This window comes from Puma concolor, chromosome E1, assembly GCF_028749965.1.
Source record: "Puma concolor isolate L17-30 chromosome E1, mPumCon1.1.hap2, whole genome shotgun sequence".
Classification (NCBI taxonomy): domain Eukaryota; kingdom Metazoa; phylum Chordata; class Mammalia; order Carnivora; family Felidae; genus Puma; species Puma concolor.
In genome coordinates this window covers 11013860-11029528 of record NC_141680.1, presented here as the reverse complement: position 1 = coordinate 11029528, position 15669 = coordinate 11013860, and the positions used below count along the sequence as shown (strand labels likewise).

Genomic DNA, 15669 nt, shown 5'->3' with positions numbered 1-15669 from the left:
ATATTTCCAATAGGTTGTAAACTTATCGTTAACTAGACAGCACAGCTTTTATTCGGCATTTCTGAAAATGAATCATCGCCCTTACTTCTCACAGTTATCCACTTGGGGCCTGTTATGAGCTGAATGGTGTTCCCTCAAAATTCACATGTTGAAGTCGTAACCCCCAGTGTCTCCGAATGTGATTCTATTTGGACACAGAGTCTTTAAATAGGTAATTGAGGTAAAATTAATTGGGGTGAGCCTTTAAAAATTTTTTTTAAATGTTTATTTATTTCTGAGACAGAGAGAGACAGAGCATGAGTGGGGGAGGGGCAGAGAGAGAGAGAGAGAGACACACACAGAATCAGAAGTAGGTTCCAGGCTCTGAGCTGTCAGCACAGAGCCTGACGCGGGGCTCGAACTCACAAACCATGAGATCATTCCCTGAGCCGAAGTTGGTCACTCAACCGACTGAGCCACCCAGGCGCCCCTGGGGTGAGCCTTTAAATAGGTAATTAAGGTAAAATTCATTGGGGTGAGCCCTAATCCAATAATTTGTGCCCATATAAGAGGAGACTGGGACACAGACACTCACAGGGAAAGCCACGCGAGAACCCAGGGAGAAGGCAGCCATCTATAGGTCAAGCCGAGAGGCCTCAGAAGAAACCAGCCCTGCCCCAAAATCCCCAAACAACAAATAAACAAAAAGGGGCGCCTGGTGGCTCAGTCGGTTAAGCGTCCCAACTCTTGATTTCGGCTGTCGAGCCCCGTATCGGCACAGAGCCCGCTTGGGATCATGACCTGAGGGGAAATCAAGAGTCCAACACCTAACAGATCGAGCCCCCCAGATGCCCCAACAGCTTGGGTTCTAAACGGAAATGGACTCAGCAATCAACAACAGCTTTGCCTAAGTCTCTGAGTTATGTCTCGTTACTTCATCAACTACTTATTTATAGCTGGGTATTTAGGATGCTTTAAAGCTTCCCCTTTAAAAGGACAAAAACAACAACAACAACCCTGTTTTTGGCAACAAGACAGATAGATGACCTCAAAACTCTGGAGCAAACTAGGAATGCCCAGTAGACCGCAAGAAGCGTCTTTTAACCTGCGTGGCTGCAGTTGGCAAAGATCAAAGCGCGTGATGAAGCGCTGTGTCGGTCAGGACGTCCTTAGATCACATCATCCAGGTGGGAAGTGTGTCAGAGCAGGAACGTTCGCTACAGCACCACGTGTTACAGCAAAACGTTAGTGATGCCCTTGATATCTGTCACTAGAGGACTTGTGGGAGACTAGTTAAATATACTCAAAGGTGCCTAAAGAGAGGTAGCTGTCCAGAACCACAAGTGGTCTCCTCCGGTCCATTCCGGCGAAGTAATGGTTCAGGGACATGGATCTGATCACATGCCACCCGCTTAATATCATTTACGGTTCCCACTGTCATGCGGCGAGAGACTCTACATGGCCCCCTACAACCTGTGCCCTGTGGACTGCGCTCTGGGTCCCCCCACCCTGCCTCTGCTCTGACTAGCCCCCCTGCGGTGCCACACCCGCACTGGCCTTTTTTTCACGTGGCCTGGAATCCCCTCCTCCTGGTATCTTTCGTGGGGTTAACTCCCACTCATCCTACAGCGCTGAGCCTCAGCGGCCCCCAAGTCTGGGACAGGGGCTTCCCCCGGGGGCCCACAGGTCCCTGGGCTTCTGTACCAGCACTGACCGCGCTGAGGGTCAAGCTGCCTGTCTCCTTGTTTGAGCCTAGTCTTCGAGCACCTCGGGGCAGGGACCCTCTTTGTTACTTGTAGCTCCAGCATCGGGCTCCGTGCTTGCTTGGTACAGAGGAGGCATCTTCTGACTGAGAAGCAAAGGGCAGGAGAGAGAAGGCTGGGGAAAGTTCCCTGCAGGAAGTGGGAGCCAACCTGGACCTGGCTGAGAATGGTGAGAGTGTCCCAGGCAGGGGAGTGGCAGGGGCAAAAACGTGGAGGTGAGATGTTGAGAGACCCTCTGGACACGGTAAAGCCCACAGGACCGGGTGGGCGGTCGAAGGGGCGACACAGGCCTGGGAGTCAGGGAGCCTGGTTCCCCCTGCCAGGCCTGGCACGGGAAGTCTCTTCAGCTTTCTGAACGTCAGTTTCCCCATCCAAAAAATGGGGCTAATAATAACCGTGTTGTGGGAATCCACTGAGGTGGTTCATGTGGCAACATACGAATCCTCTACTGCTAAGTAAATGTTGGATTTTTTTTTTTATCATGAAAATTATTTCAGGAAGCCTGGGATCAAACTGATGATGGGGGCTTCGAAAAGGAGGCGGGGGGAGCTCAGACTTTCCTCCAGCTTCTGACGGGAAGTCCCATACGCTGGCACACAGCAGGGAGGTGCAGCCAGGTTTACGGGTCAGGGTCACGAGCAGCCACACATGGGCCTGGCCCCTCTAGCATCTGAACTGTCTCCTGCCCATCCGTAGAGTTCTGGGACTGGCCTTGATATCGCTCTTTGCTAACTGTCCCCCTGGGACCCCAGCTCTGAACACAGATGTTGAAACTAGGCACCACTTATAAGCACGGCCATCTGTGGAGTGGGAACATGTGGCCTCCCGACTGAGCTGGCCACAGCCTCCCCCGTGTCATCAGGGTTTCAGGCATCTGGGCTGCAGCCTGGAATTGGCTTTTCAATCCAAGGGGGTGTCTCAGGGCAAGCCTGGGGCACCTGTGATGAAAGAGGACTGACGGACACTGTCGGGGGGCGGGGGGGTGGGGAGCGTCCACTTAGTGGCTACTTTGTTTTGTGTCCACAAAAGCAGGAATCCCACACATGCTCGGCCTTATCTTGCTCTTTACTCAAAACTCAAAGATGCCGGCCAATATGGCAGGTGCTGTGGGAGCTGGCGCCTTCTTCCAGCTCCGTTGTCTCCGGTCTGGTTCTCGTTCCACTGCCCTCCTTCAGCTGAAGGAGGCCTGACCCCTGGGCCCAGCTGTGTGGGCCGGGGCTCTGAGGCTTGCACAAGGGGGCCCGGCACGGAAGCACCTCGGTAAAGGCCACGGTGAGAGCGAGGGCGACCACTGGGCCCACAGGGCGTGGGGAGCACCTCAGGGGCCAGGGTGAAGGCCAGGGCATGAAGGCAGCTGTGCTGGCATGGGCACCAGGGCAGCTGGGGCTTCTGTAGCACCCGCCGCAGCCAGCTCACCACACCTGACAGCCCGGGGGCTGTTGGCTTGACGAGGTAGTGGGCTCCTGAGCCCCGCAAGAGAGCACTGTGGGGCGGGACACGAGGGATGATGGCAAAGGGTTGGGGGCTTATGTGCCCCTGTGGGCCTTGGCCCCTGTTCCCCTTGCCTCTTGTCGCTTCATAAGCTACACAAACTAGGCTCTTTATCTCACACCTCGGGGTCTTTGTGAGTACTGGTGTCCCTGCCAGAAATGTTGTCTTCCCGCTCCCACGGCTTTGCCGGCCAGCTTGTGTTTGTCATTCAGGCTTAGCTTGGGCATTGCCTTGTGGAGGATGCCTTCCAGATGTCCAGATCTGCGTGAGGCGCCTTTGTTTGGTCCTCCTGCCTCACCCCTGCCTCACCCTCGTCAGATCACCCAGGACTTGTCTAATGATTTTTCTGCCTCCCCACTGCTAGACTGGAAGCACCATGCAGGTTCGCTAGTCTACGCCTGGGGCCAGCATGATGCCTGGTATATAGTGCTTAATCCATGTTTGCAATGTGGACGGATAAGTGTGAGAATGGATGATTGGATGGACAGACATAAAGTGGAGTGATGGCTGAAAGGATGGATGGATGGCTGGGGAGGAGGGGGGGCAGGTGGTTGCACGAGTGGATGGGTGGGTGGGTGGGAGAAGGGGAGTGGGGGAGTGAATGGATGGGGCAGGTGGGTGGGGGTGGCTGGATGGAGGGCAGGTAGGTGCATGAGTGGATGGGTGAGTGGGTAAGTGGATGGAGGAAATCATACATGTGCGCATGCTCACGAAGGCGCATGGGTGAGTATCCAGGGAATGGATGGACGAAAGAATATGAGTTGTGTATACATGGGGGAATTAATAAAGGATAATGAAGGAGTGGATGCCTGACTGGGTGGGTGGATAAGTAAGTGGATAATAAATGGGTAGATAATCAGTGCATGTATAATGGATGGCTGGGGGAATGGACAGTGAATTGTTGGGTGGTGGACGGGTGGGTGAGTGGACTCCTCACTCACCCGCCAGGCCTCAGGGACACATTGGGGGGAGTCAGTACACAGCACATCCTGCTCAGTGATCAGGGTCTCTGGGCTCTCCCAGGAACAGCTGCAGCAGAGACCTTCACAGGCTTCCCAGGGCAGGAGCAACCCAGAAGTCTACTGGAGAGATGGTGCAGGAGGAAGAAGCTGTGGGAGAAGGCAAGGAGTGACAGACTCTTGCCTGGGCCACAGCCAGAGAGAGCTGTTTGCATCTAGGGAGGGGGACCCCGGACAGGGATACGGGGCTGGTGAGGGAAGCTGAGGCTCAGGCTGGGGCGGGGGAGGGAGCAGGGGGCCGGGAGCAGCTCAGGGAGAAATAGAGAACAGTGTAGCTGGGTTCAGGCTGGAGACAGGTGGAGGGATGTCACCTCAGCCCCAGCCTGTGGGTGTGTCTGCCTTTCTTTCTCCCAGCCAGTCACCCGTGGGAAGTGCCCTGGGGCAGCTGGGCGGAAGCCAGGGGATGCCGGTGGCTAGATCTTCCCAGAGGACGCACGCCCCAGAGACAGAAAGGCACCACAGCAACAGTAGAGGGGGGTGTGCCGATCCCTCACATGGCCTGCACCGCTGGCAGTGCTCGGGGAATCCAGGTGGTTCCCAGGAGCACGGAGGAAGGAGAGCTGTCCAGGGCTGGGAGGGAAGGGATCCAGTGCTCACCAGCACCTACTGTGCCAGGCTTCCTGATGAGTGCCGGCCTGCCCCGTGCCTTCTGGAAGCTCCAGGCCGGGGAGGCAGGAGAGGAGCAAGACACTCCAACAGAAGGGACTTCTGGTCTCATTGAGCCCCTTTCCATTTACATATCAGGAAACTGAGGCCCAGAGAAGGTCAGTGACTTGCCCAAGGTCACACAGCGAGCTGGGGTCAGAACCATCCAACACTCAGTTGCCTGATTCCTAATTCCAATTTCTACCTAGACCAGGCCTGGGCCAATTTTTCTTTCCTTCTCTGAAGTAAATGGCTACATCCTGAGATACAGCAAGACCGCATACTGCTTTCCAGGCTTATTGTAATTGAGATGATTTCTGCCACCCAGGAAAACCATAGAATGTAGTGGTTAAGAGCTTGGGTGCAGGAGCCCGACTGTCTGCCTGGGTTTGGATTTTAGTTCTGCCACTAATGGCTGTGTGACCTTGGACAAGTGACTTAACCTCTCTGGCCTGTTTCTTCATCTGTAAAATGGGAGTAATACAGTACTTCCATCATAGGTTGTGTTATTGAGGGTAAGTTCATACACACAGGTGCTTGGAACAACGCCTGTGGTTAGGAGTGTATGATGTGTGTGTGTGTGCGTGCGTGCGTGCATGCATATGGGAATAAGTGGGAGCTCATGTATAAGTGCACAAGTATGAGGGCCTCGTTACACATGCAAGTGTGTTTGTGTTGTGTGTTAATGAACGAGCATATGGGTGTGTGTGCGTGTGACTCTAAGTGCAGGTGTATATGACCATATACACAGGTGCATGAGTGTTTGGGGGGGTCTATACAGACAAGGGAGAATGTATACAGTATGGGTAAGTGGTAGTATGTTGACTGTGTATGTGTGTGAATTTACATGCAAGGGCATGAGAAGGGGTGATTAGGTGAATGAGTGAGTGAGAGAGAGAGAGAGAGTGTGTGTGTGTGTGTGTGTAATAGCTCCTCCCTGCATCAAGGGACCCAGAAACTTTCCCACATAGGATCCCAGTCTGGGAGACCTTGGACAAGTGACTTAACCTCACTGGCCTGTTTCTTCATCTGTAAAACGGGAGTAATACAGTGCCTCCGTCATAGGTTGTGTTATTGAGGGTAAGTTCACGCCCGTAGGGTGCTTGGAACTATGACTATGAGTAGGAGTATTTTTGGCTCCTAGTTTCTCCAAAAGTGTCTCCGCCCCCTTACCTCCTCTCAGGCCGGAAGCTGGAGCCAGAGATCAGGAGGCCAACGGCCTGAGCTGGGCCAGTAGGAGCTAGACCCACAGGGAGGGAGGAACCACGATGTTTGTTGGGTGAACGAATGGACAAATGGATGGAATAATGAACGAGTCTGTCTCCAAGGCCTGAAATTCAACTCCCTCCCCACAGCTCAAGCTCCTGAAACCCAGGCCCACTCTCTTGCCAAACCCCCTTCATGTGGGCTCTGCTCTCTCTGAACGCACCACTGAGCTCTCCGAGCTCCCCAGAGGCCTGTCTACCTTGTAGGGCAGGCCTAGCTCAGTGTGGCCTTTCCTGACCCTGTGAGTCCCTGGGGTAGGCTGGGGGCACTGTGGGAGGCCCTACATGGTATCCTCGCCCTACAGAGCCAGCGTTCTTCCTTTCCTTTCCAGCCACTGTGGGCCCTGTGCAGGTGCATGGGGCTACCCTGCTAGGGCCCCCTCTTGGGTGGGGCTCACCTGCCAGGCTCAGGAACTTTGACCTTGGGGAAATCTCCCTTCACATCAGCGCAGACATGCCAAAACAAGGATTGCCCATAGCCCACACGGAATTGAAATATTTTGCCATGAATTCTTTTAAAGAGGATTTATGATCTTTACAATGTTGAATTTGTTAAGAACAGATTACTTGTTACTGTGTATGAACACGAAACGGCTATTACGTTCTCCATTTTGGTCACGCCTGATGTCCCAGGATCTAGCTCAGTGCTCAGCACTCAGCAGGTGCTCGGTAAACATTCGTTGACTCCGTGGCACTGAAGATTTGCATCTTACGTCACAGATGACACGAGCTGAGTTTACCAGCTGACATCACGTGGAGGGTAGCAGACACCCAACTCAGCAGGTATGACGTTTGATTTGACATTTTCTTCTTGGAGTTTGGAGATTATCCCATTCCCATCAGGTTTCAATCCTTCCCAGAGACTGTAGAGACATTCACAGGCCTACAGAGCCTAGTGGAAAGAATGGGACCATCCACACCTAGCCTCTACAGCCAGGCTCCCTGGGCAGCGGGTTCCCCTCAGAGCCCCAGATAGCAGCAGGGGCCTCTAGGAGCAGAGGAACGGGGTCCAGGCCTTTCTCCAGGAGCACGAGGCTCTCAGCCTGAGGGTGCAGTGTACTTCTCCTGCCTGCCCCTCTGCCAGGCCGGTTCCCACGATGGCTCACAGCGAGCGTCTCTCAGGTGCCTGGCCTGGGTGGGGGCCCTACCCTTTTAGCCGGCCTCCCCGCCCACCTCCAGCCCTTTGTAAAACGGTGTCTACCCAGCAAGCCAGAGTGACCAGGGTCGACTTCTTTTGTGTGACCGGTGCAGTCACTCTGGGCCAGCCCTCAGAAGGGACCTGTGTCTAGGCATCCACGCTGGGCATCCCCATCTGGAAACTCTTCCTTAGTGTAGCTTGGAGTTTGTGTTTTGGTTTTTTGAGGTTATGTGGTGTTTTGTTTTTTTTTTTCCAAAGCTTATTTATTTATTTTGAGAAAGAAAGAGGGCGAGAGAGCAGGGGAGGGGCAGAGAGAGACAGGGAGAGAGAGGATCCCAAGCGGGCTGACGTGGGGCTCAAACTCACAAACCTCGAGATCATGACCTGAGCTGAAACCAAGAGTCAGTTGCTTAACCCACTGGGCCACCCAGGCACCCCTGGAGTTTGTGTTTTTAAAAGTGAAATCTACTGGAGTGCCTCAGGCTCAGAGAGGATAGCAGCTTACCCAGGTGTTGCCAGGACAGGGCAGGTGTAGACCTTCCATGTGCGTCCAGCCCCCTGGCTCTCTTCCCTGCAACTCTCTGCCAGCCATCCAAGTCCATGGATAGGGGAAACCTACTCTCTGCCACAATGGTGAGTGCCGGTCTAGGGCTCTGCTCCGCTACTCCCTAGAGTGAGGCTTTGCTGCCGGCCCACAGTGGGTTCGGGTCCACCAGCTGAGCTTCTCTATCCTGGTGGGAAAGACAGGAGTGAGCCATATCTAGCCCCACCTGCTGGGAATGGTCCCCAATGGACTTCTGGTGAATCCATCACCCCTCCCCACCCTCGCCCCCTCCCCTCTGCACCAAGCTCCCAGGGCTTAAGAATAACTTCCTCTGGGCAAGTGGCTTTCTGTACATACTTGTGACCTCAGAGCTTAGAGGAGTGAAGGAAAGTGCCCAGGGCCCCTGGCTCATACGGGTCAGATGGGAAGTCTGATTCCGGGACTTGGGCCCCTCGGAAACTGTCACAATCAGGAGCCTGACCATGAGCTACCTGATGGCAAGTTCACGCCCAGTCGGGAAGGGGGAGGCGGGGAAGCTCCAGGAGGGGATCGCATCTGAGCTGGACCTGCGAGGGTCTCTCAGGAGGGATGAGGGGAAGCCCCGCCGCAGGCAAGGTGCAGAGGTGCAGAGGCAGAGAAGGGTGACAGAGGGCGGAGGCTGGAGAGGAAGTTTCAGGCCCGCAGACGCAGGCCAGGTGGTTTGGATTTTGATCTGATGTTGTAGAGAGCCATGGCCGGTGCTGGAGCAGCATGGGACCCAGCTGTGTTCAGGCAGATTCTGCTGGCCGTGCACCGGGGAGTAGATGCGAGGGGCTAGAGGTGAGAGTCACACGTTTGAAGCAGAAGTCACACGTGAAAGCTTCATGGAAGGGGAGATGCCAGGGAACACACAGCCAGTGTCAGAGAAGTCAGGGGGCCAGGAAAGCTGCAGCTTTTTATCGTTGGCACCAGTGAGATGCCCGGGGCAGGAGGGAATGCGCCGGACCACATGCAATATGCTGGCATCCTGGGGCCCCACACAGAACTGGCTGCTCAGGAAACTGTCCCTCCAGGGACCGAAGGGAGGCTCCGCGTCACTCTCCGGGGGTGCGATATCTCATCTCCCACACCTCCCCTTTGGCACACCCTGTTCAGTGGCCTGGGAAGAACCCTGGCTGGGCCAGTAGGGGCAGTGCCTGCCCACAGTTCCATCTCTGCCACAAGCCCATATGGCTTCTCTCTCTCCATCCCTCCTCCCCCTCCCTGTCCTTATCTTTCCCTTCCGTCACCATGGCGACTCACCACCTCGGCTTGCCTGCATCCCAGCCTCTGCCAGGGATTCTGAGCCCGGCTCTGTCCCTCCCTCCTCCGGAGCCCTGGTTCCCGCAGTCCTGTCTCCTCCCCCTGGGGTGAGTCCAGAGGCAGCCTCCTCTTTCCCGACTGTCACATCTATTTTCCAGCTCTGACGAGTCGCTGCCGGCTCCTCTGGGGAGACCATCCCCCACCCACCGTCCACCTGCCACTGTTCGGCCAGCCCTTAGGAGGAGAGCCATCCTCACTGCAGCTGACAGTGTCTCGGGGCCTCGGCTCTCAGCTTCCAGACCTCTCCCCGCTCCCAGCCCCCCATGCCGAGGTCCGCCTTGTCAATCATTTCCTTCTGTCATCGGCTTGGCAAACAGGCAAGCATTGGGTCCTGAGATCTGGGGTGCCGGGTGGGGAGGTGGGGGTGGAAAGGGCCACCTGGGGACAGGGAGGGATGGGTCTTTGGAGGGGGGATGGGGTCCACTGAGACCTAGGAGGAAGACAGAAATCTGGATTCTCTTCTAGATAACGTTTTATCCCACCCCCACCCCCACCCCCAATTATGTCTCCAAGGAGAGAAAACGGAGCTTCATGGGAAACAGCCGCAACAGTTGGTGAGTGGCAGGGCCACCCGGCCGGACTGCCCCAGATCCTGCTCGCTAGGCTGGTCCGGGAACCGGAGGCCTGGGGCCACCCGGCCTCCCTCCAGAGGGCTGTGCCAGGGGAGGGCCTGAAGCGGGATCTGCCAGGGTATGGAGGGAGGGACGGAGAAAATCCAGCGGGTGCTGCATGGAGACCAAATCCAGCTCAGAATGGGAGAGCGGAAGGCATCTTCTAAGAATCGGAGCCATCTGCCCCACCGCTGGGAGGCTCCCATCCACTCCTTATGGTCCCATAGTGTAGCATATGCAGGTATCACCCCTGGGGGGTCTGGCCGAAGCCAGTAACTCCTTGAGGAAGCCCTTGCAGCAGAAGGCTGTGGGAGACGGTTTTCAGTGAGTATTCGTGCGGGGCACCGGGCAGGGCTCTGCACATGCACCAGCTCGTGCGATCGCCCCAGTGGCCCCGTGAGGCAGGGACCGCTAACCTCCCATCTCGGACAGTCAGGAAACCGGGGCCCAGATCAGTGTGGGAGCTTGCCCATGGACACACGGTGACTCCATCCAGGCTTCTCCCTGCCGGGAGCACTGTCACTGCTGTTCTGCTGCCTCCCCCCCTGGGGTCCCAGGCTCTGGGATGCAAGTCAGTGAGGAACGAGCAGGGCGTGGCCTTGCTGGGAGCCCCCCGCCCCCCAAACTCCTGACCCGCCCTCCCCGCGCCCCACACACTTCTCCCAACAGCCTGCTCTGCACCCCCAGGTCTCACGCGCCGTTCCCCAAGTTGGAGCTGGGCCTGGGGTCCCGGCCCGCAGTGCCGCGGGAGCTCCCCGCCTGCTCCATCTGCCTGGAGAGGCTGCGGGAGCCCGTCTCGCTGGACTGTGGCCATGACTTCTGCGCACGGTGCTTCAGCACACACCGCGTCCCGGGCTGCGAGCCGCCTTGCTGTCCAGAGTGCCGGAAGATCTGCAAGCAGAAGAGGGGCCTCCGGAGTCTGGGGGAGAAGATGAAGCTCCTGCCGCAGAGGCCGCTGCCCGCTGTGCTGCAGGTCCAGGGTCCCGGCCTCGGCGTGGGGAGGGGGCGTGGAGGCCCCCGGGTCTGACGGTGGCTCTGTCTCCATTCTAGCATGTCAGGGCGGGGAGCGGAGTTTGGGGTTGGACACGCTCCCCGCTTGGGGCCCGGCTCCCACTGCCTGGGTGCTCAGGGAACCCTCTTCCCCCCCCCCCCCCCCCACCTCGGCCCAGGAGACCTGCTCCGTGAGGGCCGAGCCGCTGCTGCTGGTGCGCATCAATGCCTCCGGAGGCCTCATCCTGAGGATGGGTGCCATCAACCGCTGCCTGAAGCACCCCCTGGCCAGGGACACCCCTGTCTGCCTCCTCGCTGTCCTGGGGGAGCAGCACTCAGGGAAGACCTTCCTCCTCAACCACCTGCTCCGGGGCCTGCCGGGCCTGGTGAGGGCAGGTTAGGGGTCCCCGCCCGGCTTTGGGAGGGGCATGGGGGCTGGAGGGTCCACCTGATGCTCTCTTCTCTGCCCCACAGGAGTCAGGGGAGGGCGGCTGGCCGAGAGGAGGAGGGTCCCTGCAGGGGTTCAGGTGGGGTGCCAATAGCCTCACCAGGGGCATATGGATGTGGAGTCACCCCTTCCTGCTGGGGAAGGAGGGGAGGAAGGTGAGGGGCCCAAGGGCAGAGGAGGTGAAGATTGGATGGGGGGGGTGGGTATCAGGGGGAACGTGGAGGGTGGGGGGTTGGTCGGGGAGAGCAGGGACAAAGGGGAGGGGAAATGGAGAAAGAAAGCTTTGGGGACAGGGACGGGAAGACGGGGTAGGGAGAGGCAGGGTTGGGGGGAGCACATGGAAGAGCGAGGCGGGCTTGACCCCGTGGTTCAACCCCCACCCCCACCCCCCCATACAGGTGGCTGTGTTCCTGGTGGACACAGGGGACGCCATGAGCCCGGAGCTGAGCAGGGAAACCAGGACCAAGCTCTGTGCCCTCACCACGATGCTGAGCTCCTACCAGGTGAGGGCGCTGTGACCTGGTCATCGGCCCCATCTGCCCGGCTCCAGCTCAGGAATCTCTCCAGACTGGACATCTCAGCCCCGTCCAGCCCTGGGAGTGCTAGGGATGGTTACCCTGATCTCATAGACTTCCGTGTCCAGGGTCCCCACAGACTCTGGGGTTGCCCCTGCAAGGGAGGGTCGCCCCCGGTCAGTGAAGGTGGGAACATGGCTTGTTCTAAAGGGAAGTCAACAGCCGCTGGGAGCAGCTGAAGGTCAGCAGGACCTTCCACCCCCTCGAGGCCAGTCCAGGCCCTGCAGGCTGTGCAGGCTCCCAGGCAGGTGTCTCCCAGGTCCCGGCCTCACAGTCGGCCTGCGAGCTGCTTCCTCCCCGGGGTCTTCCCAGTATCTCTTTGCCTTTGCAGACCCTCTTCCATCTTGTTCTCCTTGGTTCCAGATCCTCAACACCTCCCCGGAGCTGAAGGATACAGACCTGGAATATCTGGAGGTGAGGAGACATTTGGTCTAGGGGTGCCACCCTGTCCCTGTCCTGACCGTAAGGCCAGGGCACTGGATCAGCCACAATCAGAGGTGCCTTCCATTTCTGGCCGAGGAGTTCATGCAAGACCCGGAGCTGGGCTGGGGGGGGCGGGGGGCGATCAAGGGCAGAGGGTGACGTGTGGGATGCCTGGTTGGGAGAGGCAGGGGAGTCCCAGAGCCGGGAGCTGGGGGGCGCGGGTTCCCCAGTGTGCCCAGAGGGGAGGGGGCCACAGTCTTTGCAGTGGCCCAGCCATGACCCTCGGTGCCTCACCCCCAGATGTTTGTGCACGTGGCCGAGGTGATGGGCAGGCATTATGGGATGGTGCCGATCCAGGTGAGACACCCATGTCCGGACACGTCACCCCAGACTCTAACACCCCACAGCTGCTGGTGTCAGGACCCCTTCTCTTCCAGCACCTGGATCTCTTAGTCCGGGACTCATCCCACCCCAACAAGGCAGGGCTGGGGCGCGTGGGTGACGTCATCCAGGTGAGGGGTGCAGAGGGCGGGGATGAAGGTGGCGGTGGGGGAGCTGGGCAGGAGGTGAGGGGAGCTGGGGAGGGGACCTGCAGGGAGCTAAGGACAGGAGCGTGGCCCCTAGCTCACAGGTCTCCCCTCTGCGCTCTCAGAAAGCCTCCAGCAAATACCCCAAGGTTCAGGAGCTGCTCCGAGGGAGGCGAGCCCGCTGCTACCTCCTGCCCGCTCCCGAGAGGCGGTGGGCCAGCAAAGACCACGGAAGCCCAGGCGGTGAGTGTCCCCGGGAGCAAGGCCTCCCCCGCCTGCCCTCCTCCGGGTGACCCCCCCTTGCCCAAGCGAGCCTCTCCCTGCCTCTGACACCCTTTCTCCTCCCAAAGCCCGGTCCTGCTCAGCCCCCGGTCCTCAGCATGAGGAATCTCTCCTTCAGACGCAGATGACGATGTCCGCCACCTCTGTGCCTACGTCGCCGATGTGCTGAGTGCGGTCCCCCAGCACGCCAAGAGCCGCTGCCAGGGGTACTGGAGCGAGGGCCGCCCCGCGGCCAGGGGAGACAGACGCCTGCTCACCGGGCAGCAGTTAGCTCAGGAAATCAAGGTGGGCCAGCCCCCAGCCCCAGGCCCCGGAGAAACCGCCCCCCGCCCCCGCGCCCCTTGCCCTTCCTGACCCCTCCCGTGATGTCTCTGCAGAACCTCTCAGGCTGGATGGGGAGGACGGGGCCCGGGTTCACCTCCCCGGACGAGGTAGGGGCCCCTCCCCGCCCCCAACCCCGGGGAAGGGTCTGGGGGGCCGGGCGGGGGCGGGGCTGTGGGCCCCGGGACGGAGCGGAGGGCGCGGGCGGCCGAGGAGGGAGGCAGCCTGGCTTTGCCATGGACAGATGGCCGCCCAGCTGCACGACCTGAGGACGGTGGAAGCTGCCAAGAAGGAGTTTGAGGAGTACGTGCGGCAGCAGGTGAGCCAGCCTCGAGCGGGGGGCGGCGCCTCAGGCGGCGGGGGCCACCCCTCACCCCCCCTCCCCGGGACAGAGCTCCGGGGCGGAAGGTCAGCGCGCCTTCCTTCCTCCCCGCCACAGGACGTGGCCACCAAGCGCATATTCTCTGCGCTCCGGGTACTGCCCGACACCATGCGGACCCTCCTCGCCACCCAGAAAGATGTCATCCTGGCCCGCCACGGGGCGGCCCTGCTGTGCAAGGGCAGAGAGCAGACCCTGGAGGCCTTGGAGGCCGAGCTGCAGGCCGAGGCCAAGGTCTTCATGGACTCTTACACCATGCGCTTCTGTGGCCACCTGGCCGCTGTCGGGGGCGCCGTGGGCGCCGGGCTCATGGGCCTGGCGGGCGGCGTGGTGGGCGCCGGCATGGCCGCGGCCGCGCTGGCGGCGGAGGCCGGGATGGTGGCGGCCGGCGCGGCGGTGGGGGCCACAGGGGCTGCGGTGGTCGGGGGTGGCGTGGGCGCCGGGCTGGCTGCCACCGTGGGCTGCATGGAGAAGGAGGAGGACGAGAGGGTGCAGGAAGGGGACCGAGAGCCCCTACTGCAGGAAGAATAACGGGGCCCAGGAGACCCAAGGGAGGAAGAGGTGCCGGGTGGGAGGGCAGGAGGTGCCGGAGGGGAGGGCTTGGGGGCGGTGTGGAGAGCACGGCGTGCCGCACCGCCCTGCTCCAATGCCCAGTGTCCGGGTGGCTGGCCGAGCTGGACAATCCAGGTGGCTCCAGGATCCTGGGGAGGCCGCCTGGGGCCAGGAAGCAGTGTCTGGGGGCAGTGGATAGAGGACAGGGCCCATTCCTGGTTGCAGACCACTGCTAACCTGCCTGTGGTTCCCAGACCAACTTGACCCCAGGGTTTCCCACCCAGAGTGAGGCTCCACTGGCCTCCCTCTCCTGGCTTATTCCCCTGATGACCCTGAATTGTAGGAAGGCTGAGCAGGCACCATTCTGGAAGTCTCCCTTGGGTGGAGAGGATCTGTCCCTTCACAGATGGGAGAAGCCGCGGGGTCAGGTGACGTTGGTGCTCAGGACCAGGGAGCACTGATGAGGGGCTGGGGGAGAGAGAGAAGGAGCGGCCATGGGGCAGAACCAAAGAGTCCAGTGTGGTGGACAGCGACCTAATCCCCAGAGTGGAGACACTTTGCTCTGATGACTTTTCCCAGAGCTGCCCCCAGGAGGATAATGGTGGCCTCCCTGACCCTCCGCAGCCCCAGGGAGTCCACATATGCACTTTGAATGGGGGTCCCTGTAGATCTCCCCTCATGGGTGTGTCCTTTGTTGAGCAAGCTCAGACAGCAGAGTGCCCAAGTTCTTTCTGGAATGCTGTCCCAGCAATGGGTTAGATGCCAAAGAAAAATGCCCGTAATTGCATTCTGAGCTAAATCAGACAGCCCTCGTGAGTCTATGAAAGTCCTGCAAGGGACAGCAAAGGGAAGAACACATTCCATCCCGAACACGAACACGCCCTTTTTCTGGAGCCCATGTCTGCAGGAGACCTGGGTGCAACCCCCCACAGGAACCCAGAGGGCCCAGCGTCCTTCCATGGGACAGAAAAGTCCTGCTGGAAGACTTCTAGGCTATTAAGCTGTAAAGTATTCATGGGCGCCTTATATGAAAAATAAACTGTGTGTGCTTGAGTGTCAATTTCCCAGTAAATTATTGAAACAATACTCGAATTCAGCCCCCAGAGGGCTTTGGGGCACAGGGGCGGGGGAGGGAAACCAAGGCATTCCATGGTGGGGACCTGTGGATAGGGAGAGCAAGACTGAAATTCAGGAGATCTGGGACCTGAGTGTCCAACACCCCACTTGGGGGTTGCAGGAGGGCTCAGGCCAAAGGCCAAGGGCACAGCCACCTTCCACTAAGACTTGGGGTCCTGCTCTTCTGGTCTCTCCTGCCTCAGATGGCCCTGGGAATAGATTGTCACCGGGCATCTGTCCTGGCAGAAGGAGAGAGTTGG

At 59.0% G+C, this 15669-nt stretch overlaps 1 protein-coding gene across 4 annotated transcripts; it reads left to right on the top strand.

The window, feature by feature from the left end:
* Positions 1–5887: 5887 nt before the first annotated feature.
* RNF112 (ring finger protein 112) lies at positions 5888–15353 on the top strand. Of its 4 annotated transcripts, XM_086686154.1 has the most exons (15): positions 5888–6945; positions 9284–9502; positions 9699–9739; positions 10484–10769; positions 10966–11172; positions 11261–11389; positions 11633–11737; positions 12173–12223; positions 12533–12589; positions 12670–12744; positions 12885–13002; positions 13160–13326; positions 13419–13472; positions 13607–13681; positions 13802–15353. In XM_086686154.1, the coding sequence occupies exons 2-15, from the start codon at positions 9449–9451 to the stop codon at positions 14270–14272; spliced, it is 1890 nt and encodes a 629-aa protein (XP_086542280.1). In that variant the 5' UTR covers positions 5888–6945; positions 9284–9448; the 3' UTR covers positions 14273–15353. The 4 variants fall into 4 exon arrangements, with proteins under 4 accessions (XP_086542280.1, XP_086542281.1, XP_086542279.1 ...); XM_086686155.1 differs by lacking the exon at positions 5888–6945 and having other exon boundaries at positions 9232–9502; positions 10969–11172; XM_086686153.1 differs by lacking the exon at positions 5888–6945 and having other exon boundaries at positions 9232–9502.
* Positions 15354–15669: the final 316 nt, after the last annotated feature.